The sequence below is a fragment of the Pteropus alecto genome, unplaced genomic scaffold, assembly GCF_000325575.1.
Source record: "Pteropus alecto unplaced genomic scaffold, ASM32557v1 scaffold7, whole genome shotgun sequence".
NCBI classification, from domain to species: Eukaryota; Metazoa; Chordata; class Mammalia; order Chiroptera; family Pteropodidae; genus Pteropus; species Pteropus alecto.
This window is the reverse complement of record NW_006494614.1, coordinates 31,385,027-31,412,544: the sequence shown is the minus strand read 5'-3', so window position 1 is coordinate 31,412,544 and position 27,518 is coordinate 31,385,027. Positions and strand designations below refer to the sequence as shown.

At 32.7% G+C, this 27,518-nt stretch overlaps 1 protein-coding gene across 3 annotated transcripts in view; it reads right to left on the bottom strand.

Moving 5' to 3' along the window:
- HMGCLL1 (3-hydroxymethyl-3-methylglutaryl-CoA lyase like 1) overlaps positions 1-27,518 on the bottom strand; it is a 160,856-nt gene that overhangs the window by 93,195 nt on the left and 40,143 nt on the right. The window contains exons 4-5 of one of the 3 annotated variants that reach the window (XM_006926424.1): positions 4,312-4,407; positions 2,171-2,319 (exon numbers count right to left, since the gene is read on the bottom strand). The exons of 1 other annotated variant lie outside the window; for it this stretch is intronic. In XM_006926424.1, the coding sequence (XP_006926486.1) occupies positions 2,171-2,319; positions 4,312-4,407 (245 nt within the window). The remainder of the gene's footprint in view (positions 1-2,170; positions 2,320-4,311; positions 4,408-27,518) is intronic. One more of the 3 variants, XM_006926425.1, reaches the window with a different exon arrangement.

The following is a 27,518-nucleotide window of genomic DNA, read 5'->3' as shown; positions in this document are numbered from 1 at the left end:
TTGTAAAATACGTAGTGCCTTATGGCCTTTACATCTAACAGACGATGACATCAATTTTCTGGATGATGATCAAGTACATATTGATGCAGCTGTTGCCATAGAAAGACATGCTGAAGCATCTACTTTAGTTTCAAGTCGTTGAACATGGCTCTTTTCTTTAAATGAGTATAATGGCCTATGACTTTTAATAATGAGTATCTAAAACCCAGATCACTAACAAAAATAAAATCTAATTTAAACTCTTTAAAGGTTTGGAGGAGGAAGAAGATATTTTTCAACTGTACAAACAATGAACTCACCTACTGAAAAGCACATTTCTAAAAGTGAACAATGTTTCAGAAAATCCAAGAGTTGTATTTCTAAGAATCAAAATCTACATTGAGAAACATACATTTGTCATAGTACAACTCTACAGTGAGTCTCTAATGTACTCTGCTGATTGCATTTCACTGTGTCACTTCTTGTCCATTTTGTACTTCTGCACCCTTCTTATCGATACCCGGAAAACTTTTAGGTTGTAGCACAGTTAGAAGTTTCTTTACTGATGGGGCAATATTAATTGTTCAAACCAGTATTAAGGAGGATTTAGGGTTTCTATTAGCTTTATTTACATTATCTATTCTGTTTTATATGAGAAAAACTAAAATGATAAGATCTGATATATAATTTGTTTATGTCCATCTTTCAATATTTAAAAAACTTCCTATCTGAAGTATAAGCTGCACATGCACCTCCCTTCTTACAGTTACATGGTTTTTCAATTTTCCAATGAGAATTACTTTACTCTAAAACCTACACCCCACATTTAAACACACATGGAAATAATAACTTCTTTATTCTTTCTTTCATTTAAAGGAGAGACAAAACAACTTACGTATGTCTAAATTTAGAAACATAAAGTACATCTCTCCTTTTTGATTGTGGTTATTTAACTTTGCCTTAATGATATCCTTTATTTTCTATCTATGGAAATCCATTGTCTTATTTAAAAATTTTTTCTTGTATGTGCTTTGCATGTTATGTATCTATTTATTTACAAAAATAATTTTGTATCTTTAAAAAACTCATACTGGAAACTTATTAGGGAGAAAGAAAAAAGAAGATAAAAAAATATGCAAATCAACAAGATAGTTCACTATAGTCTAACTCCATTAGAATTCAAACAAGGTCATTGCTTTTCCAATGACCTTGGTTGAAATCTAATCCTTTTCTAATACAGTCACTCAAAATTGGATCTACTTGTCATTCTCATTAACTGAATATTTCTTGCCACCATAAACTCTGGTCATCTCAACCAAAGGAAGTACAACCTACATATAAGTCCAATTATAGCACTCAGGTTTTTCTTACAAATGCTATATGCACTTTATTAAGGTGACATGGTCTGTTTATCTTGTCTCCATAATTTAGAAAATCAATGGAAAATTAGCTAATGTCTTAGAAACAACTTCTTTCTTAAGTAACAAAGAATCCATTATACATTTCACATAACATAGGCCTTGGTGGAGAGCCTGTTTGCAAATAGATGCTGCAACTACTGCTCCAGGAAGCAGGCAAGAACCAAAGGAAATTTTCTCTCTCTTCTCCTTCCCTATATGCCTTTGCTTTGTGATCACACAGACAAAGTAGGAAATTTGGCTATGGAAGGGGTGGCTGAATGGGTGAAATGATGGGCCTAACTTCCTAGTGCAGCTCAGACTCAAGTTTATGTTTTACATACTCTACTTAAATTCTACATAAAATATTCTCTGAAAAACAAGTCAGAGTTCTTTTTTTTTTTTTTTTTTAACTTGGAAGCCATATTAGATAATTCCTTTCCAAATGCTACTATGAGTTTATACCAATTTATTAACTCACACTGGGCTGAGATCAAACCGTGACTGCATTTGGATAATTCAGTATAAATAAATAGGGTAAGAATGCCAGGTTTGCATGCTAGTCTCTCTGACCTCAACTGCATTACACACTCCACAAGCTTGATACAGTCTAATAATTATTAACTGATATTAATGGGATGTACCATGATATACTGATGGACCTGATCCCATAAGGTACAAATAAGACACCCTATATATATCATTATAAATGGTAAACTAATGTCTAGATAGTTCATAAATGAGCTTTAACAACATATGCTAACCAAAGCAGAATGTGTGGGATTTATAAGTACCCTCGTACTGGAATATTCATGTGCCTTGCAGACTTAATGACCTCCTCAAACTTCTCCATACTTTCTTCAATAGAACAGTTAATGTTCTTCTTGCTAAAGGACTCAGATGCAGCACCAAAAACTGATACTTCAGTGGCTCCAGCAGCAACCTGAAAAATATCATTTAAGGCAAAAGCTAATAATTTCAAAAATGCAAATGACAGCAGTACAAGAAATAGTAACTATTCTATAAAGGTGTACTTGTATTCTTTAACATCTGCCTTACAATTTAAAATTACGTTCCTCTAGTATTGCCACATATACTCTTTTGAAATGTAAAAATTTTTTATAACAGAGTAATTCCGCAAACTAACACTCATAAATCTATGAGGCACAGAAAACACAGTGATGATGTTCCAATATAATTTTGCCTTTCCTAAATTATGTTATCCTCAGAAATTTAACTCTAATTATGGGAAATGCTAGCACCCCAATAAAACCTCTTAATATTTATGGAAAACATTATTTTTAGACTAACTATTAAAACAAAGTACAAATAAATGCTGTTTTTCTTTTCCTACATCTGATAGAAAAATATTTTTCCAATTCATCATTTAGATTTTGCCCCAAATTTTCTTATCTCTTAATCTTACTTCCATCATTTCATACGTCAACTACTACAACCACACTCATGTGTCTAATGCCTAATCCTCTTGCCAGACTTTAAATCCAAAATGTTAGCTAATCAATTTTCCCCTTTGCCATCTTCACTACTTTCCTCAGGCTTATCCAGTGAATGTTTTCAAATGTCAAGCCTCCTAGTTTTTTAGCTGAAATTTTAAGACTTTCTATTAATGTATCTCTAGCACTGTACCTAGATGCTCACTCATTCTGATACCCTATTAATATATTAAGAAAAAAATTCTGTCATCTTTCCTCCAACATTAAAAAAAATATATTGGCTTCTACTCCTCTGTCAAAATAAATTTTTAACCTCTAAAATTAAAATTATATTTACTGAACAGCTACAATGTACCTACAGTATTGTTGTTAGTACTTTGCATGCTCTATTTCTAATAGACAATCTTGTAAACTAAGTATTATCCCATTTTACAGGTGAGAAAACTGTGGACAAAGAGGCTAAATTGCTAGTACAAGATCACTAAGCTAATAAACATTCTGGAGCCATGTTTTGAGCACAGGCTTACCTGATTTCTGAGCCAAGGTTTGTTTCACTCTCTTCCTTGCCCCTCTAAGCAACCACAAGGGTATCCCCTCAGAATCTTTTCAAGGTGGATATATGTCCTACTTTGTTTAGGGCCAAATGATAGCGACATTTAACATTTCTTAAAATACCTCCTTTTTCTTGACAATGTGATAAACAATTATATCAAATCAAACAAAAGAAAAGATTAGTGGTTTTAAAAAGATACACTAACAGGTGACATATAGACTAGTACCCACAGCCTCAACTTTATGCAACACAGTCTGAAATACAAAAGTGAAAAATATCCATTAACACCAGAAATGGTGGCTGCAAAACTTTTATAATAAAGCTATATAAGCATAAGACCTCAAGACTTTACTTAAAAATGCATCAATTTGTCTTGTACGTGTAATTATTAAAGCTTTTTTGTATATAAATTCCTGTCACAGAGGATGGAAAGAAACAAGCCAGAAGAGGAACAGGGAAAAGTTGTTAAATGCAGTTCCAATGACAGTGATTAGCTTCACCTAGAGGGATGGAATGACAGCAACAGCAAGCTGACCCAAAGAAGCTGACAAAAATAATCATCCACTACAATAATATTAATAACTATAATATTATACAGAGGAAGGGTTAAGTTATTTAAGGTTATTAAGATTAGATTATTATTCCTTATTTAAGAGGGATGCACAGAATATATTTTCAAAAGAATTTCATCAAAATGGATAACTGTATATTGATTCTTGAATGGTTAAACTGGAAAAACCATTTATGCAGAGCACTTTAGCCCCTAACTACTCCACGAGTTTACTGCTCTCCATGTATTTATGTGAGTATATTAACATAGTATTTACGCAGAATAACAAGTGAGCTACATTTGACACCATTTTATCTTTGTAAAGACCTTTTAAACAATAAGAAACACTTATTTTAGGAAAATTAGTAGCACACTTACAGCACGGTGTAAACCTTGAAGATTAGGAGTAAGGACAGGATATCGAACTCCTGGATATTGATGAATGCCTTTCATGACTTCAGTGTGATCAGCCATCTTAAATACAGAATAGTTATATATAAATATGTAACTTTGAATAGTCTATCAAGCACAGTTTTAGTTTTTCAGGAAAGTTATCATTACACATGTAATTACATTCTATAAATTTGTGTTTGAAATGAAACTATGCCAGTGTAGCTAAAGATAACTAGTTTTCAATGCCAGAAATACATAATACCTAGATCTGGGTTTAACTTATTCACATAACAGGATCTGGTTAAATGAATGATTACCAATAGTCAGGAATTCTAAACTCTACTATTTTCACTTGACTCATCTTTATTCTCTTCCTTTAATTTCATGACCCAAGCCTCAAATACCCCTGAGACTGAGGAGAGTTTGAAAGGCAATATGCTATGCATTTATCATCCACATGAAATTTCATGTCCAAATAATTTTCGGTGTATGAAATTTTACAATATTTAGCAAAACATAAATTACTCATCTCTGTTAAAATAATTTAACAAGGCTGATATCCTAGTCTATTATTTGGTTAGCATAGATGTTTTAGTTGATAGTCATGATGCTCTATGCAGTACTATCATCAGATTACTATTTGTTCTCTTAATGCAAACAAATGAGTACAATGGAGTACACAAAAGAAAAATTTAACTCATCCTACCAAGACTTTATTTTCCATATTTTCTATATTTTGTACAAATCTATAAAAATTCAACTTTGAATTAAAATATCAAAATCACTAGTTTGGCACAGAGTACATAATTTAGCCTCCTGGAGCAATAACTGATAATCAAATCCCATAATCATCACACAAAGAAATTACCATTGACATAACCATGATCTCTGCACACTTAAGTTATGAGTTATGACATGAATAAAAACATAAGAAATAATATATAAACAATAAAAGTTATACAAAATGAGCATTGATAAAACTGCATGTAATAACATACACCAAACCAAAATTTGTATCTTCAACATAAGAACAGATGAGGGAAGACTTGTATTTTATCTATACATTTTGGCTTATTACAATAAACATATATCGTTTTAATTTAAAAGTGAAATAATAGTATATGTATCAAAGTATAAATGCTTTTCTTAATATAACCACTAACGTTTGAAAATTATGAAATATATTTACTCTTATTGGTTCACTGGTCTTGACTCTCAGTTAAATGCCAATAGAATTTAATACTTTTAATAAATATAATTTGAATTAAATTTTAAAATACATTTTAAATTCAAAATTAAATATTTAAGATGTAAAAAGTACCTCCCACTGACTGCTATTATGCCTTACTGACATTTAAGCTTTCATCTTTCATTCAATCCAAACATTTATTTCTATGTAAAATTTGATTCTCCCTCACTTATTTCTTAGGGATCACATGCACATAGGGATCATATCCACACACAGCTGCATCCTTTACAAAGCCTATCCACTGTAGTTATCTGCATTACATGAAAGCTGTCTTATTTAATTTTAAGTCTATTTGACTTTAATCTAGATGTTCATTGAGCACTTACTTTATCTAAAGCCCTATGCAAGGCCCTGTGGGGAATATAAATGCAGGAAAGTAAGGTCTTTGGACTGAATCATTTGCAATATAGTTGGAGAGATAAAACAGATGCACATGGAAAGTTAACCCAAAGGAATATACTGGTTGTAAATGAGTGCACAGGTTGTCAGAGGTCAGAGAGGAATAAGGTTGTTAGGTCTCTGTGATCTTTGACTATGGATGGCATATTAATATTTCCCAAAATATAGCCACCATATTTCCAACCTCATGCTATTCCATAATCTCACCAATCCCCATTGAGGGGAAAACTGTTTACACTCCACTTGAACCTGGAAGGCTTGTGATTGCACCAACAAATAGAATATAGCAGAAATAATACGATAAGTCCTGAAGCAAAGTTTTAAAAAAGGATACAACTTCCATGTATGGCTTTCTCTTTGGGGGAGCCACTGTAGAGAAATCAGTTGACATACTGTGAGAAAAAGTAGCTTATGCAGAGAGTCCATACGAAGAGGCCCACATGGAAAGACATGTGAAGAGAAACTAAAGCTCCCCCAGCCAACAGCCAGCATTACCCCTAAATCTGCGATTGAAGAAGGCTTTAGATGACTTTGACCTCCAGCGTGTGAGGTACCCAGATGAGGGCCCAGACATTGTGGACAAGACTACCTGTACCCTGATCAAATTTCAACCCTCAGGTTTTGTGAGCACAGCAAATGTTGATTTATACCACTAAGTTCTTAGGTAATTCATTACATAGCCATAAAAGCCAAAACAATGAAAAATTGGGAGGCTGAAAAAGAGGGAGGGACAGGTGCAGAGGTAGGAACTCATTTTTCAGCTAGAGAAGATTATCGGTAAATAATCAGAGAATAGATTATAAGTGAGGACGGGGGGCCACACACTGCTATGTTTTTGAGTTAGGTTCACATTATCCTAAAAATTCAGGATTTATTGTGAAGGCAATAGAAAGCCAGGGGGAGTGAGTATCAAATTAGCAGAAGGCTAGGATAAATGCAGTATTTTAGGAAGACTAAGCTGAGAGAGATGTAAAGAGCAGTTTAGAAAGAGATCAGCCATTTTCAGACAATCCTAAGAACCCAGCTAGTGACAAGTTCTGTAGTAGAGAAATGGCGCAAGGAATAGAACTCCAAAAGAAAAATCACAGTGTCCAATAATACAAGGAACATGATTTGCTCAAAAATGTGATCCTCACTATTTTATAACCTTTTAAAAAATATTTAACATTTGTGCCTATTTCAACGCAATTCTTGATTGCATTTAATGAATTTAGCCTTTGAGCTAGAGTGTGGGCTCATTCTGTCTCTAACTTGCTCTCTCTTTCTCTGTCACAGACACATGTACATGGAAACATGCCCATTCAAATTATAATGAAAAGTGTAGAGCACTTATTCCTAATTTCAAGCAGAAAGAAAGGAAAGTTACTACTAGTTTTAAGACACTATAATAAAATCCACAACATTCTTCCAGAGACTAATGTTGATATTATTAATACTTATGTCTAAACATAGTATGTTTAAATATTTATTAGAGACATTTATATGAACATGATAACAGATAGGAATAAAGAGTGCTTCTCTAACCAATACAAAGATTTGGATATAGTAGGCAGTGCATCATAAAACAGCATAAAGGGCATAAAACAAATTTTAATCTTCAAGAAATATAGGTCATGTTGTCCTGTAAGTGATTATTTACCTTTACATGTAATTTAACAACAATCTTAAATCATTATGAAGAAATTTGTATAATGAAACAATGACTTAATAGATGTTTCAATCTTTAGAACTAGAAAATAAACAGAGATAATAGCAATTAAGTTTCTAGATCATGAAAACTAAACTTTGATAATCAGTAGAGATATCTTAATGAAATTATGATAAATATATTAATTAGAATTCCACAAATCAGTACTTTTTTCTTTAAAAATATCTACAATATAATGAGGTCATTTAAGAAGTAACAGTATTCTGTCTAAATTTGGTCAATAAAGACAATTAAGTAAAGAGCTTTAGGAAATCCTGATAGGATATAATTTTATTACAATGAATAAAATAAAAGTTTCCATTAAAAGTATTCATTTAACTCAGGAAGTTTATGTTTACTTCAATCTTGATGTTATTTTAATGTCTAAAGTTTATTATTCAAACAATAACAGAAATATTCCTTTATGGTATTATCTTGACATTTTAACGAAACATTTCTACATCTGTTTTGATTTCATGACTTTTCAAGATCATGAAAATCACCATAATTTGATGGGTAACATACGTCGCCATCATCTGGCCACAGTCTGGGGATGGCAATACCTATGTCTGTTTAGCCAACGAAACAGGCAATACCATGGTAACTTCTTAGGCATCCATATTTTGATATGAATTCAAATCATCAAAATATTTGTGAAAACTATGCAAGAGTCTTAAAGACATGCAAAGAGTCTCAAGGATTAGAATGTAATGTGTATAGTTAAGAGATTTTATTACATTTGCTACTAACTCTATCATAGAGTGATTAAATCTAGACATTTTGCATTATACATGTGTAGACATCTTACTAACATTTTTCTTTATCTAAATACTATAATCTCTCCTAAATATTTAGACTTTCAATGTGTCCTCAACTCACCCAAATTCCCTGATATTGTGGAGTTTCAAGATAATGCATATGAGTATGCAGCTATAAACAATGAGAAAGTGTTTCTCATAAAACTGAGAGGGGAAAATATTAGAAGTTTCAATTACATTTTGCAAATAGACTGTGATATTTATCATTGGGGGATACAAAGATTAATTTTAAAATATCATAAGAACTTAAGAACTGATTTTTATAATTCATTTTAATATTTGAATACTTATTTATTTCAATGTTATATACATTTACTATATACCCAACACTATGGCAGAGAAAAATAAAGCAGATGTGATCTACATACATTACATACACAGGCTAGTGGGGAAAGATATATGTGTTTGTGTGTGTAACAAAAATATAATACAAATATCATGTGATCGGAAATTCTATGGAACACAGATAAGGAAGCATTTTCCTTTACAACCTAAGCTAGAATGACAAATATTTAACTAAATCTTGTCTAGGCCAAATGTACATAATTCGGAGGCCTGTTTTTCTTTGGAGGAAAATATTCAGAGTTTAAATGGAGCAAAACTATTCACAAAGATCAACACCTTTCAAAAATATTCATAAAGGAATACTAGATATTCATATATATTTTTTCTATGAAAAATTGAACTTTCTAATGTACTGTTAAAAGAAAAGGTTTAATAAGCCTAAACTTAAAACAAACTTATTTATTAAAATTCTTTGGATAATTCTGGGGTGACATATTTTATATAAATTAATTTTTAAAGTAATATAATTCTTTCATTTTCAAGTTCAATAAAATATAAAGTAAAAATACTTATTACCCTTTGCCTCTCTTCTAACTAATAACTGATAGAGAAAACTGAATAGTCATTGATTAAATTTTGTTCAGTTCCAACTATATGTTTTATGAGATATCCAATAAAGGAAAATAAATATTTATGAGTTATTTTAGGTGAAAGTACATAGGAAACAGAGGTGCTATTCTATATTCTATTTTTTTAAAGAATTTACTTCTATTAATTTAAAATTTAATCACTGATTAACATGTTTTTGTTTTCCCAGAACAAATGCAATTACAAAAATTCCAGGTTGTACAGGTCTCTAAATTCCAGAGCTGCATTTAGTATAATTTTTATATGAAAGCCTTTTATACACATTTATGATACACAAAACTGCTACATTTATTATTTTAACTCAACAAGAGATTAGTAACTAACAAGATTCTAAACAATGTGAGAGGAGTTGAGTTTTTTTCCACCACCACAGAAATTACTCAATGCATCTTTGTGGTTCTGTTGAAGTTGAGATAATTGTACTGTGTGACAGGGTAGAAATATTAAGTTTGAGTTAGAACTGTGTTTTTAAATGGGACAAATGTTTAGAGTAAGATCTAAAATTCATGTGAGAAATGAACGTCAGGACACTGAATCTTTACATTGATACCAATAAAGTGATATCTGTACAGTTATATAACTTGACTACCTGCCTTATAACTGGACTTGTAACCTAAATATACGACTCTACTTTTTGTCTTCTTTGTCCTGGTCTAGTCAATATGATCATCAATGAGTGAGCATTACTGGCTGTTCCTTCTTTCACGCCAGTCACTGCTAAAAAGCTCAAATTGTATCCTTCCCCTGCCCTCCAATAAGAGAAATGCATCTGATTTCTTGGCATGGTATACTAAGTAGGAGGAAGCTGAGAACTGCTAAGAAAAAAGAGGACAAGGTGGCCAGAGACTCTAAATAATCTAAATAATAATGTATTTGAGGAGAGATAACATAGGGTTTAAGAGGTATGTTTTGGTGGCAAGATGTTTTTACTGCTCTGGAGCAATGAAGTGTGAAAAAAGAAGACAAAAAGGCAATTATATTAAGTGTTGCTTTATCTATGGGCTGTGTTTCTCATAATAGTCTTCAAGTAACAACCATAAAGGTGAAATACTATTTAATCTGTTTTACATTGCTACATTTCTTTATGTGTGAATCCAGGTACAGACTTTGCCACTTCAGAGAGCTCACGATTGCTGCACTTTTCAAGAATGTTAGTATAAATATTTCATATATTTAAAATATATAACATAAAATATAGTTCACAATTGTACCTTCTATTATAACTGTCACTCTAGGGAAAGCCAAGAATCCATATTCACTATGTCTACAATCCCTGGTACTAGAAGTATTTAAATATTTGAGGAGAAACAAGTTTCAAAAGCTATAGAGTCAGAAGCAATAGAAAATTCTTCCAAACATTATATATGTAAAATTGTAAGTGAATGAATCAGTTTTCATCAATATCATATTAAATAAAAACCTTTTTTATAAGAAATATATTCAATATACAGTATATACAATTATAAGTACAACATTTATATATTTATTTTTTATAAAAATCACAGATAATAGCACATCAAAATTTTTCACTGTAAAGGACACAAAACTATAGTAATTCTTCTAAAACAATGTAAAACAATATAACCCCTAAAGTAATTCTTCTAAAACAATGTACACATCACCAAGTAGTATATCTTAGCATGGCATTACCAACAATGGATTATTAAAATGAAATGCTTTCCTAATTTATCAATAATTTAAAAATCTTGATCAATGGTGCAAAAGAAAAGACTGACTCATCTTTCTAGCCTCTCTGTAGAAAATATTATAAAGCACTGTCATGAGAAAGGGGCAAACAAAGAATATGCAGTCATAAATTAGAAAAAAATAAAGACATTAAGATAAAAAGAAAAAAGGGATATAACTGGCAAGGAAGTTGAATCAATAATCAAAAAATTCTGAACAAAAAAAGAACCCCAGACCAGATGACTTCACTAGTAAATTCTACCAATCATTTATAGAAGTCTTAATGCCAATCCTTCTTCAAACCCTTCTAAAAAACTGAATAGGAGAGAATCATTTCAAACTCATTATTTAAGACCAGTATTTAAGAGCTGGTCTTATAAAACCCTGACACCAAAAACAGAAAAGACATTAGAGTGAAAGAAAACTAAGGTCAATATTCCTGATGAACAGAAATGCAACTATCACCAACAAAATACAAGCAAACCAAATTCAATGGTAGATTTAAAAGATCATACACCATGACCAAGTGAGATTTATCCCTGGGAGGCAAGAAAGATTAAGTATATAAAAACCAATTAATATGGTACCCCATAATGACAGAATAAAAATAAAACACATGATCACCTCAATGTCAAAATTTGACAAATAAATGCTTTGTCAAAAAGCATTTGACAAAATTAATACCCTTTCATGATAAAAACTCAAATAGATAGGACTCTCTAAAAACATAATAAAATTACCTCAACATAATAAAGGCCATATATGGAAAGCTCACAGCTAATATCATACTCGACAGTGAAAAAATATTTCCTCTAAGGTCAAGAATAAGATAAGGATGCCCACTCTTGCCAATTCTTCTCAACATAGTATTGAAAGCCCTATCCAGAGCAATTAGGAAAGAAAAAGAAATAAAGGCATTCAAACTGAAAAGAAAAAAGTAAAATTACCTCTGTTCACAAATGGTATGATATTATACAAAGGAACCCCTAAAGATTCTACAAAAAATCTCTTAGAACTAATAAACAAACTCAGTTAAGTTGCAGTATACAAAATCAACATATATATAAATATCAGTTGCATTTCTATACACCAACAATAAACTATCCAAAAAAGAAATTAAGAAAACAATCTAATTTATAATAGCATGAAAAAGAATAAAAAACTTAGTAACAAGCTTAACCAAGGAGGTAAAAGAATTGTACACTGAAAACTATAAAACACTGAAGAAAGAAATTAAAGATACAAATAAACAGAACGACAACTCATGTTCACGAGCTGGAAGACTTAATACTGTGAAAATGTCTATACTACCCAAAGCAATCTACAAATTCAATGCAATCCCTATCAAAACCCCAACGGCATTTTTTACAGAAATAGAAAAAAAAAATCCTTAAATTTATAAGGCATTACTAAGGAGCCCAAATAGCCTAACCAACCTTGAGAAAGAAGAATAAAGCTGGAGATATCAGAATTCTTGATTTCAAAATATATTACAAAACTACAGTAGTTAAAACAGTATGGTACTGGAGTAAAGACTGACATATAGACCAATGGAATAGAATAGAGAGCCTGGAAATAAACAAATGCTTATAGGCTCAATTTATCTTTGACAAGAATGGAAAGAATATACAATCTGGGAAACTGGGAGTATTTCATGAACAAAGTGTGCTCAGGAAACTAGAGATTCATATGCAAAGAATGAAATCAAATCCTCATATCATACTATATATAAAAATCAATTCAAAATGGATTAAAGACTGTAACATAAGACCTGGAACTGTAAAACTGTTAGAGGACAACATAAGCAAAAAGCTTCATAACATTAATATTGGTAACAATTCCTTGGATATGACACCAAAAGGCATCAACAAAAGAAAAAACAGACAGACAAGTGGGACTACACCAAACTAAAAAGCTTCTGCACATCAAAGGGAACAATTAACAGAGTGAAAAGGCAAATTAAGGACTGAGAGAAAATATCTGCAAATCATATATCCGATGAGTTAATATTCAAAATATATAAGGAATACCTACAATTCAATAGGTAAATAATAATAACAACAACCAAATTAAAAAATGGGCCAATAACTTGAATACACATATCTCCAAAGACATACAGATGGCCAATCACTAAATGAAAAGATGCTTAACATCACTAACTATCAATGAGATGCAAATTAGAACAACAATGACATATCACCTAAGACCCATTAGGATGGCAATTATAAAAACACAAAAGGTAAGTGTTGGCAATGATATAGAGAACATTGAACTCTTGTACACTGTAGGTAGGAGTGTAAAATGGTGCAGTCTCTATAGAAAACAGTATGGAGGTTTCTCAAAAAATGAAAAATAATAATACCATATGTTCTAGGAATATCACTTCTCGGTATTTATCCATGGATTCCCGTGTTTATTGCAGCATTATTCACATTTCTGAAATATAGAAACAATCTAAATGTCCATGGATGAATGAACAGATAAAGAAAATGTGGCATATACATACAATAAAATATTATTCAGCCTTGAAAAGGGAAACACTGCTATATACAACATGGATTCACCTTGAGTACATTACAGTAAGTGATATAAACCAGTCACGACGGACAGATACTGCATGATTCCAGTTATACGAGGTATTTGAAATACTCAAACACATAAAAGCAGAGAGGAGAATGGTGGTTGTGAGAAAATGGCGGGAAGGGGGGAATGGTGAATTGTTATTCAGTGGGTACAGTTTCAGTTACATAAGATGATTAAGTTCTAGATCTGCTATACAACATTCTGCCTGTTATTAATACTACTGTATTAAACACTTAAAAATTTGTGTAAAGGGTAGATCTCATTAAGTTTTATTACCACAATAAAAAAGGTAGTATTACAAAGTAACCTCAGACATGTAACTGAATTTTTAAAGTACTTTAATTTTGAGATATATGTGAAAGGTGATAACTTTAAAACTTTTACACTTTCATGAGTTTTTTTCTCATTCAATATTAACATTCCTATTTAATTTTGTACATGGTATTATATATTCTTTTTTTCTTAATGAGAGTTCTCCAAATGGATACTGTAAGAACCTGAAGTTCCCCATAAGTGGCTGGCCCATGTCCCCTAGTGATTACCAGTTCTCAGCCAGAGAGAGAGATGGCCCTAAACTGTCCAAATATTAGCAGTTAGCAACGGAACAGCAGTTGAACTGATGAGACACAGGTGCTGGACAGCTACTCTCAAAACTGAATGACCTCAGTGTCTAGACCAAATCTTGCACCTTACCGAAGACACAGATCCTTGAAGAGGAAGGGGACTGGGCCACACCTAAAGCATGTTCCTTAGAAAACTGCATATTCCTTAGTTCAAATGTTTGTGCTGAGGTACCTTGAGAGGCAACAAGGTTAAAACTTGACAGTACTTCTGAAGCATCAAAGAGGAAGTAAAGTTATTTTACTTCTATCATTGCTCTTATCAAATTTTGTATAATTTATTTTGATTTTCGTGTCTCTCTCCCTGACTAAACTATTAGCTCCTTGAGGACTCTGCATAAAAGGCGCACTTAATAAATGGTTGTTGAATTAAAATGAAATTTCTCCTCCTTGCCATTTATTCTAGCTTAAATTCTTTTTACATTTAATCCACTTTGAATCATGGTTATTTTTCTCCACTGATTCTTCTAAGATTTGATTGTTACTAATGATAGTGATAATGATAAAAGCAAATAATTACTTTATGTCAGTCTATACATTGTTTATATGTATTGAGTTCTTTATGTACATTATTTCTTTAAACATTTTTAAAGCCCAGTGAAAGAGAGAGTTTCTGTAGAAGAACTAGACAGAAATATTAAGGATGAGGAGAATTACCCAGCTAGTGACTAGGAGAGCTGGGAGGGGACCCAAGTCTATCAGACCGTAAAGCACATTTTCTAATACCTCCTTGATAAACATGTCCTCTGTATCTTCTATCTGGTGTCCATATCTTCATCTTAGTCACTGCTAACGAACGGTTTTGTGAATCACAATGTCAAAGAAAGAGTTCCTGAAGAGATCTCACCCTCGGGTTGAATAGGTTTTTTGGGGTGAGGGGCGGGGAGCAAATTTTATCATTTAACCCAGTGTCTCTCAATCTGCATACATCATCAAAACTGACGTACTTAAAAACAAGAAAAAATATAGATTTCTTGAGCCCACCTGTACAGATTCTGATTTTGTTCTGCTACAGGCCCAAGGGATCTGTAGTTCCCAAAACTTCCCAAGAAATGCTAGATATCAATGTGAATTGGAATCATAGTGGATTCAGACATAAAGGCTACCACTAGGTTTAGGAAGGCCAATTCAGTGCCTCCTTAAACCCAGGGAGGCCACCACCCTTGCTTCCATAAGGAAGTCTCATCATTTTATTTTTATTTGGAGGTGAATCCCAGTTTTGTGGGTCTGAAAGGATCACAATTTGGAAGAGAACATTGTTAGAAAAAATAGAAAAATATCTAACTTTTGTAAATTTTACTAAAACGTCCCAGTGAGCACATTGCTAGGGCCCCTCTCAGGGACTTGGGAGAGATCTATATGAATATTTTATGGTAATTTTTCTATCTGTAGCATACATTAAGGTTCTAAATAAAGTTTTATCCAGGGTGAAAAAAGTTCTATGGATAAAATAAATAAATAATGTTTGGAAAATATCTGCTTTGGTGGAATTTCCTATCTTGCTCTTAGCAATATCATAACAATAACTAAGTATTTCTCTGAAATAAAGATTTATGATGTCTCTAGTATTCCTCTTATCACTCCAGAAGTACTATCAAGAAAAAAGTGAGGTCAGATTGGCTTATTCTTGGTATATCCATATTTCTGAGTACATTTGACCTTTGAATAACATGTGTTCGAAATGCATGGGTCCACTTATATGCAGATTTTTAAAAATAAATACTGTAAAGGTATTTTCTTTTCCTTATGATTTTCTTAATAACATTTTTTCTCTAGTTTACTTTTTTGAAGAATACAGTATATAATACATTTAATATGAAATATGTGTTAATTGATTGTTTATGTTATTTGTAAGGCTTCCAGTCAACAGTAAGTTATCATTAGTTAAGTTTTAGAGGAGTCAAAAGTTACACATGGATTTTCAAGTGCCCAGGGGGTCGGCACTCCTAACCTCTGTGTTATTCATGAATCAACTGTCTATTTATTTAATAAGCCATTTAAAATTTTTTCAGGAAATAGACTTAAACTTGTGGAACTATAACCCTCCTTTTTACCTGCTCATTAATATAGTTTGCTCAATAATGTTTAAAAATATACTTAAAGGATCTTTGGTTTTGTTTTCCCACCACCACCACCATCACCCAGGACAACATTCATATATCTTTAAAATAAGCAGGAAACGTCAGAAGGTATTTGCCTACAATCTCCACTAGCCAGATGAGACATAACTGATAGTAATATTTTCTGTGTGCAGGAGTGCAGCAGGAAAGACAGATATAGAACATGCAATTTCTTTAACACATGCCATCGATTACTATAAAAATGTAAATAATGTGGTTTCAGACCCTATAATTCAAAACTCAATTTGAGCAGTAACTCTTTTTAAAGGTAATACATTCATAAATTCAGTAATGAGAAAAAATGAGACCAGAGCTCTTCTTGACAACCCAGGGTGAAAATGTTCTCCCCAGCTATGAATACCATTGTAGCCTGGGTACTATAACCCCGTCTCACTCACAGACTCTCTGCACAAGCCCCATATATCTTAACCTCAGTAGCACAGAGAAAAATCTTAGTCTGCCTGAAGAAATAAGACAGTTTTAATAAATCACAGTCTTATAATAATAAACACAGGAAATCTCTGGAAAATTGAACATCCAGTTTTTTTCCTACCCAATACCCTGTCTTGGCTGCCACTGCTAAAATGGTCTGACACCATACTCACAAAACTTCTTAAGTCCAGAAGCCTTAAAACTAATTTGGTCTGGTGTATAATTTCCTGTAGTACTTCCTTATTCAACATTACCTTTGTGCTCTAAGGACTTTTGTACTGCCTTCTGTCGATGGAACACACATGCTTCTCAAGAGTGACCAAACCAAGTAGCATATGATCCCTACTCTTTTACTATAAATTCAGACAAGATATTTTAATCGCAATGTATTAATGTCTACAAATACTCATTTTTAAATTATGGAATCAACCCAATCTACCCAATGGATTTGTGGGCTATAAACTGGGAGACCAAAGTTCCAGACAGAGAAACCAAAGTCATTTTACTCAATAACATTTCCCACTTCACTAAGACAAACATAACGAATATGCATTAGTTATTCTTTGTTCAGGTCAATGCCTTTTGTGACCACCCTCCTGGTCTTCCCATGTCAAAACAATCATGTTCTCAACATCACTCTGAAATAGGGGCAAGAAGTCTCAAAGCTCCCAGTATAATTTTCTTTCCATTCAACTGTGCTGCCGCTCATATATCATGTCTTTCTGTTTGATATTAACACTGTTGACATTGTTATTTCCCATGCATGGAAGCAGAAGTGATTGTTAAAATACTGTATCTAATTGTACTCATTCTATACTGACTATAAACAGAGTTTCCCTTCTAAATTTACACTTCCTTCTGTTAGCCACCTCTGCCCACAGTGAATATCTGTGATGAGAAGAGAGGGTAAGCCTGGGTTGTTTGAGGGAGACTATCTCACTACCAGTAAAACAAGTGGCGATAAGAAAGGGCTGTAAACAAAAAAAGGCCTTAATACCATGACTAGCAACGCCATCACTACAAAAGCTTGTATGATCAAACTATAATAATTTGGCCATCATATGGATCTAGGGATGTCTGTTTTAGTAAATAGTAAAGAAGACAAACTTTATACTTGATCTTAGCCAAAAGGCTGAGAAGAGAAGTAAAGACAGAACTTTGAAAGTCTGGCCAGAGTGACCAATGACAAACTGCTTAATATCTTCTGGTTACTAGGTTCAATTTTATTATAACTCATTTACAGATATTCACTTCATTTTAAAACTCTTGTATGAGTTTTAACTTTTTTAGTGCTTTCAGTTCCATTTTCCACTTTACAATTGCCTTATTATATAGATATTATGGTTATTGTTAGCAACTACATGTTATTCAATTTTTGAGTCCAACAAAGAACTCAATGCAGTTTTTAATAGAGACACAATAAAAGCAAGGGATGGGTAAATGAATAAATGGAAAGGATCCAATGCACAGAGAGATAAAAATGACTTTGCCAAATCAAATGATGAATAACTCAGGTCTTAGATTTCCCCTTGTTCCATCAGAAAATGTATATGTTGTTAAAACTAAACAATTAATGTAATAATGTTACTAAAAGCTCTGGAAACCTGCAACCTGTAGGACCTGGAGTTACAATACATTTATTACTGCATATTATAAGCTGAACTCCATATTAAATGCATCAGCCTTGACTAAGAATAGTGTCATAATTTATTAATGGATCCCACATCAGAGCAGTATAAGAGGGTCCAAAGTAGTATTCATGTTCTAAAGTTATTAGCATGAATTTGCTTCAACATGTTGATATTTCAGAGTACTTAATTATGTATTTTAAAAGGCAAACATGAATGTGGGTACCTAAAACAATTAAAATATAACCTATGAATGTCTGCAATTACAAATTTGAAGTTGTCCATGACATTTATGAAATTAACAATTCTTCAAAGAATGTTCTACATATTAACAATGAACAAATATCTAAAACTCAGATGTTACAAAATGTTATTATTCTAAAAAATTATAATTCTAATCAGCTTTTAATTCTATAAATTGAATAGTCAAGATAAATAAATGTGGATAAAATTTTAGAAGTATAACAAAATAAAATATAAAGTGTGTTTTCTACTTACAAGTATACTCTAAATGAAAAGATATAATTTAGGATTTTTTAATTTTATCAAATGTGGAAGAAGTGAAACATTAACATATATATCTCAATGTCTAAGTTTTGAAAAAAATCTATTGTTTAATGTGAATTTTGAAATATATCTTAACATTCATATTTATCTAATTCTCTGTGTTTACTACATATTACTCCTAGAGAACTTTCCAAGAGTTTAAACAGGCAACTTTATATTAATGTGTGTCTAAAAAATTAGAAAAAAATTACTTGTTTATTAAAAATAATTAACTAGAAAGCATAATTCTTTATAAACACATCAATAAAATGTGTCTTTAGAATCAGAATCTAACTATTTACAAATATTTGGTATGATATTTTCATTTCCAGTGCTCAGTGTACAAGGATCATGAATTCCTGAAAACAAGTGCTACTTGTCACGTAATTAAAACTGGTGAGTAAACCGGTTCCCATTTAATTTCTTAACACTTTGAGCTTTAAATCTAGTTTTCACTAATGGCTGTGATTCTCCATGTGAGAGCCATAACTGGAGCACGGGGGAAGTACTTTAGTTCCTTCCAGTCTAGTCCAGGGTGCAGACTCTGCTTCCCTTAAAGAGACTGCACTTAAGTGGCTTAGTCAGAAGTCATAACAATGGAATAAGTTTACACTAAAATAACATTGACAATGTTTATCAACAAACTAATCAGAGTAATGTGGAATAGACCATTAAAAAATTAGATTCAATTCTTTCTGTATCAAATTATACCTCTATTCCGCTTTTATGCAATTATATTATGTACAGATCTTTCAGCTGTCAATGCATACAGATAGTTCTAAGACGACCAAATTTTAAGGTAATTTTAATCAGACACAAAAATTGAATTTTAATGTGATCGAATGGCTTTAAAAGTTTCTTTCATGGGGAAAACTTAGAGAAAATTTGACAAACAACAAACTCAATATAATAAAAAGTGAGGTAAAATGTTTTACTTTAACATTTTTCTATGGTCCCTCTTATAAACCTAAGAACCAAAAAACCCAATTTGTTAATCAAAACATTGATCAAATTAACTAATTAGAAAAGCAGTGCCTGCTGAGCATAATAAATCTTTAAGTATAATCATGAATTTTGGCCTCATGAGGAAAAAACATCCAAAAAAATATTGAATTATACCTTCAGTATGAAAAATTTTAAAATCTAACCAGTAAAATCGCTGGCACTGTTGCTCCTATTTATGTTCTGCATTTGCTCTGCAAAAGACCATAATGAAACATCTTAGCTATATAATAAATTAGCTATATAATAAATGCTGAGTAATATGTACAATATTAGCAACTCATACTTTTCCCAATTTTATTGCAAAGCATAACCTTAAACAAGTTAAAAAAAGAATAAAAAGTAGTGTCCACTATCTAATAAAAATTATCATATTTTCACGTTCTTTTCTGTAAGAGATAAGGTGTTTTAAAAATTTGCTTGCTTCAAGTGATAACAATAGCAACAATATAATGGTACAAATGAGACAACTTTAAAATATCACATTCTAGTTAATCACTTCTTAAAAACAGAAAAGGACTGAGCAAACTCCCACCCACTTATCAAAGGAATGCTAGAAGTTACTTCGCCACCATGTTTAAAGCAATCATAAGTAATATTCACTATTATACAAGCAACACTAGTATAGGATATACATCAAAATTCATTGCCACTTTGCAGAATGCCTAGTACCGTATTCAGAATGCATGCGATTATTTTAATTTAAAAGGAGAAAAATTAGACTGCAAATTTAGAGGAACGTTTTAATATAGAAACTTAGAATAATGCAGGGTGTTTTGTGCTAATAAAAAAGCAACAAAAATCTAATTGCTATTGCTGCTTTTCATTTCTGGAGTATGCTGACAGTTGCCCTAAATAAAAAACCTTCCTGCTCTTTACTCTTTCAAAAGTAGGCATTACCTAAATATTTAACACTTTGAACTGAATCATGTGTACATGCCAGGCATGCCAAATAGTTACAACAGACTCTCTGAAAAGGTATTAGTCCAGAAGTTGGGACTCTGCTGAGCAGGTCTAAACTTGGAAGGGACAGTTTCAAGGGGATATAGAAATAACATATTCTACAGTGAAGGCAGTAATTCCAGCAGCTGTGTGGGCTCTCTATTTTCAGAGTTGGATGGCAAGGATTTGGGGCTACGGAGGGAAACTACAAGCTCTAACTTTTACTTTTGCTTTCTGACTTTTTCTTCTTCCTTCCATTCACATCTTCTAGTAGGAGGTGATTCTCCCCTCCTGTAACCTCCTTTCTAAGTTAGGCTACATGTATAGAAACTAGTATTCAGGGAAAAGCTGGCTTTACTCCAGAGTAGAAGTGGTTATGAAAGCAAATGCCTATGAATGTTTCACCAGCTTTGTGCCCCCTTTTCTGCCTTAACCAGAGATGAGGATGAGAAAGATCTGAAGAGGGATGTGGATGCAGCTTTCTCCCCCTCATCTCTCAATTTGTCTAGGCAACACACCTCTCCCTCAAATACTAACCTGAATCTAATTTGAGGCAAGAAAATCTTATAAAGAGAGTGAGTAGGAATAAGTATTAGCAGCCCTGACAGTGTCAAAATATCTCTTTGGGGTGGGGGAGGGAATTGGGGGATTTCAAAATGCAGAATCTGCTTTTCTATTGACTGTATTTATTCTTTAATTATTAGTAAGAAAAACATATAACTAGATCACTAGGCCATTTTAAAAACATGTCACAAATTATAAAAATGGCTCTAATGATATTTCTTCTCCCATGTGCTCTTTTAAAATGCTATCCCCTCTCTTTGAAACTGGTGTCTCTGTAACAGGCTCAACTAAAAGATTATGGAAAAGTAATGTTATAAGATTTAAAAGCCTTGGTAATAAAAGGCATACCACTTTTGCCTATCTTTTGGAATACTCGCTTTGGCAGATTAGAGTCACCTTTTTTATCTAAGGCTGCCATGCTGTGAGGAAGTCCGAACTATCCCATACAAAGAGACCATGTGGAGAGGCTCTGAGAACGCATGAAGAAAAAGAGGTGCCCAGTCAGCCCCCAGTATCCCCAGACTCCTAGCCCCTGATTTTCTAGCTGTAACCACCATCTCTGAGAAACCTCTAGCCAGAGGTATCCAACTGAGAAATTTTTGAATTCTTGATGCACAGAAACCATAAGCACAAATATTGTTATTAAGCCACAACATTTTTGAGTTATTTGTTATGCAAATAATCAAAAAGACCAGCATTAATTTTACTAGCACTCCAGAATATATGACAATGGCACATATTTGAATACACATGTACACATGCATTTACAAAAACAAACAGCTAGAATATTTGCCACAAGCTACACAGTCAATGAAAAAAAATCATTAGACTTACAGAAGCAATTTGAAGAGTCTATGGTTCATGTCATTAAATGCTGGGAACACAATGAGGTAGAAAATACTGTATGCTTACTTTCTATTTTCTGAGGAGTTAACTATTTTTTCTATGTGTATATAGCTCTCATAGAACAATTTTATGCCCATTTAACTTTCAATAACCGTCTGAGGTCATTAACTAAAGAACTTAGAGTCTTCAGTTCTTTGAGACAAAATATTGAACACACAAAAATTAATTGACATGTAAGAAATTCAACATTCTCAAATAAGTTAAAAAATGAAACAAGCCTAGTATATTCAGAGACTGCTGCTAAAAAATATATATATCCTTCGACTCCTTTAACTTTTTTTTTTTTTAAATGAAGCAAAGCTAGCATGTGTTCCTGGACTACTGATTTAGGAGAAAAAAAGAAGGAAATGGAGATTTCGCCAATGACTAGTTTGGGTGATTTGAATTGTCTAGTTCCTAATGCTAACTGTGATAATTAAACAGATCCAACTCTATTAAAGAAATAGCAAATGCAAGGTTTAAGGTTACCAAATAGAACAGGGATTAAGAAGGAGTCAATTCATCTTAGTGTGTAGTAAAAAAAGTATACTAAACAGAGAATTGAGCATAATCAGTCTCCTTTGCAGAGAGTTGGGGTTAAATCTTGCTCCCTTTTTAGCCCACTCTCCTTCTCCTCAACCCATCTAAATAAAAGGACTTCTATAACTCCATGAAATGGGAACTGGGGTCTTGGTAAATTTCACCAGGATCCTCTTCAGAGAGATGGCAGGGGCCAACTCATCTGGAGTATAATGAATAAGACTCACACTGGAACACTTCTCAGATGATAAAATTACCCTGCCAGTTAATTGTGCCTCTTAAGCAAAAGAATATGGAGACTCTATGCATCTGTGCACACAGCCTCACTCTCTCCCATGTGTGCTCTCTTTCCCCCACATACGGCGAGCATGAGCGCACACACACATACACACACACACTCTAAATCAACATTTCCGCTAAATTACCCCCTTCCTTGCCTCTTCACACACCCATCCCCCTCAAAAAGAACAGAGCCAGGAATAGAAGCCAGGAGGGGACTCAGTAGCAGAAACTATAGCCTCCTGCATGTCATCAATGTAAATCTGAATCTTAAACTTCAATCCAGTAAAATTTGTTTTCATTACCAATAAAGAATTAATTGCAACACACAGTAAAAGGAGAGTAGGAAAAAGTTTACACATTCCTTCTTGCTTACATTGTACTTAGGCCATATTTTTAAGTGTTAGGCTGATTTGTAAATAGTTGTTACAGTCTTTTATGTATATTACTTTCTACTTTTATAGAGTAAATCTATTTCTGGCCCTTGCTGACATGTCAAGATTTGTGATCCACCCATTCCAACAGTTAAAAATTAATTAAACAGGGAGCAAATATTTATAACTAAGACTTTGCATATGACACACACAAACATACAGTGTTGTGTGCATTTACTGTATTATTATTTTATGATCACTTTATGATAACTCATGTGAATGAAAATATTTTAAAACCAAATGGCTAAATTAAGGATGAATGTAAAACTCTAGTTTACTTTTAAAAATTGCTGTATTTATAATAATTTAAATAGCTTACTACTGAGAGCCACATTCCAAAGTTGCAGTAAACCTATTTTTATAAACATGTTTTCTTTCTCTTGTTACTGTTGTTCATTTCCTTGAAGTGAGGGGTATCTGGACTTATTTCAAATGTTCTTATAAGTCACTCTAAGGAAACCTTTTTCTAGATAAGTTGTAAAGAACATTTTTCTTAAATGGCAAGTACTTTATCATCTCTGGCCATTTAGATTATAGGTGTGGGATCCTGTTTTATATGGCACCCTGCTACCATGGAACTTTTCTTTAGCTGATTTAGTTAGAAAGCCGCTGCCAAACAAAACAGTAGGAGGGAAACTGTAAAAAAGCTTTAAAATACTAAAAAAAGAAATAAGTGAACAAGCAGCAATCTAAACATAAACTAGATGACTATTCCCATGACCTATGTTTGATGGAAAGAAATAGGAGAAGATTCAGAGAATTAAAGGAACCAATTTAGGGCCACACTCACTATCTCTAAAAATAGAAATTACTTCAGACAATTAGATATATGCTGTTGTACTGATTGTTCTGTCACAAATCTCAGACATTATTTAAGTTTGATGAGTCTGATGTCATAGGGGTTTCTTAAAAAATAAGAGGAAATGATATGAAATTTAAAAAGAGAAATTAACATTATAAATTAGTTCTGCTGACTTAAGGCCTTTTCTGTTAGCATAAAAATAATGAAATCAGCAGAGTTACATGAGATAACCTGTGACTACAGCAATTAAAATGTTCTTAGGCAAGCTCAGTGAATTCTGAAACACAAACACAACTATGGAAAATAAAATTGTAAAAATGAAATATTCTCAATATTGCCCCTGACAATACTTGATAAGTTATATAATAACTGACCAGTATAACTTTGGAATATCAATCTCATAATATCTTTGACTGGGACACTCTTGTACAACCATGTGATTAACTTAAAACACTTTCTTTGTTGTTTATAATGCATGTAATCATAAGTATTAAAAATGAAATATGTAACATATTCTTTAGTATATGTTACATATACTAAATATGTTTTGAAGGATTAGTATCTTTAATTATTCAGATTGGGCCCAATCAAATATTTAAACTAAACACATATTTTAATCTTTAAGAAAAAAGTTGTTTATTAAAGAGAAGGCAGTTAACTCCTGTGGAGCCCAGGGTAAGTCAGTCAGTCCGTCCGTCAGTCAGACATTCACTTAGATAACACTACTGAGAACTGGTCAGGAGCCAGGTGCTCTGGACTTACTTGTACTTAGGCCATATTTTTAAGTGTTAGATTGATTCGTAAATAATTGTTACAGTCTGAGCATTAATACACAGAGACCTTGTTGCATGCCTTGCTGCTCCAAATCCTCCATACTACAGGCATCACTGCTGGGATTTCCAAGGTTCAAAGAGGTTAAGTCACTTATTCCAAGCTCAAGGCAGAATGTAGACAGAACACAGTATCAGAGGTACTTCCACCTCACCACAGCTGTCCTCAAGAGCTACGTGGGGAATTATCATTTACTCAAAAATACTTAGAGCCCAGGGAGAGTTCATTAAATCTCAATAGGTTAAGTCCCAAATTCACCTCAGGACCAAGCCCAGAATAAATCATATTATTTTATGGTCTCATCACATGTATCTACTTAATGTTGAGGCCAGAAGGCATTTTCCCATTACTGCTCACAGAAGGACTGCCTTCCTTTTTGTTCTGTCCATCTTTTCTCTTAACTAGTTGTGCAAGAAAAAGTGTGACCCTTTAGAATGGGTTCTAGCCTTGTCCTTCTAAATGTCATTGGGTGTGTCCTAGATCAATAGGAAGAATAACCAATCGATTTCCAGCATTGCGTAATACTAAAATGTGACCATGAGCATCAGAGTAGCAAAGAATATTTTGTAGGCAGCTTTATAAAACTATTGGGAAATAAAAGTATCTTGAAGAGGACGAGTAAAATATAATATCTGAAATATAATTTTGGTTGGTCTTCAATTAATACTACCATTAATTGTTCTCTCTCTTAACACTTACTCTAAAATTATATCAGACTATCCGATGTCTCTCCAACGACAATCAAATATGTGAAATGAGCACTAACTGAATCGAACACAGAAGCAATTTCACGAAGACTTAAAGGTGATAACAGTCTCACATTCCCTTAAAATTAATGATAGCTAGTGAAATAATAACGGCTAGCATTGTACAAAATGAAAGTTTAAAGGGTATACATATAGTCTCATCAAGCTATTTGTGTCTTCCTGAAGAAAATATTTGGGACCTTCATTAGGGCCAAATATGTGAACAAATGTAAAAGTCACTTGACCATACCAAATAACTAAAAGTAACATATTATTACTTTTTCACGCTGATTCATTATTCATTTCACCATTATTTACTGAGCACCTACTCACTAGGCACCAAGTGCTGAGGATACAGTGATGAACAAGAGAGACATGGTCACTACCTCCGAAAGCTTGTATTTCGGGAAGCAGATAATGGGAAAATGTTTACGAAAAATATATAATTATAAACAGTGACAACTAGATGAAGAAAAATTACAGTCTATTTTGAGGATGAATAAAAGTAACTCTGATATTTGAATAATGACTTGGTGGAAAGTAATATATTACCAATACTATTAATCCTACTGTGGTTTCTGTTGCTTCCAATGCCTTCCAATTAAAAAAGCTTTAATGTTTTAAGCCCTTTCCCATCATCTTGTTGTAACTTCAGAGCAATGCAGAAATAGAAATGTACATAAGTATAGATAAACTACTATGTAGCTAAAGAGGCAGGACATGTAAATAGGGAACAAAAAGCAATTTAGTTTGGTAGAACTTTAGCAGAATGAAGTAGGAAAATAGAGTTAAGACAGAAAAGGTAAAAAAAAAAAAAAAGACCAAGTGTAGAAGGCCTTGAATACCAGGGTTGAAGTTTCCTTTTCAATGGGGAGAAGGGAATCTCTAAAGAACTTAGAACATGAGCCTAAGAATGCTATTTCTCAGAGATTATTTTAGAAGCAATGCGCAAAATACATGAGGAAAAGAAAAAGAGAAACTGTAATTACAAATATCATTTGAGAAACCATCACAATAATTAGTCAACAAGAATGTGGATTATTAACGTATCAATGAGACTGAAAAGAGACAGGTATAAACTATACTGAGGAATAAAAATTTTTATGAGTCAGTAACTGACTACACTTAGGAGACAAATTGTTGAGCATTCAAATCCAAGATTCCAAAAAGAACAGTTGAGCTATTAGCATGAAGAAGGACAGACAATAATGAGTTTGATTTTGAACCCACTGATGAGGTGCTGTAGCACATCTAGCTAAAGGTTATCAGAGACAGGAGGACAAGAAACACAGATCTGTCATTCTCTTAGACGGGACTACTGATGTTGGAAGGATAAGCAAAGAAGAGAGCACAGGATAAGAAAGTTACTGAAGACAAAATCTCTGGGGAACCTTAAACTTAATGGTAGTGAAAAGATGTCAAGGATGAGCCTTCTCCTCTACTCATTATTTTGGATCATATACTCA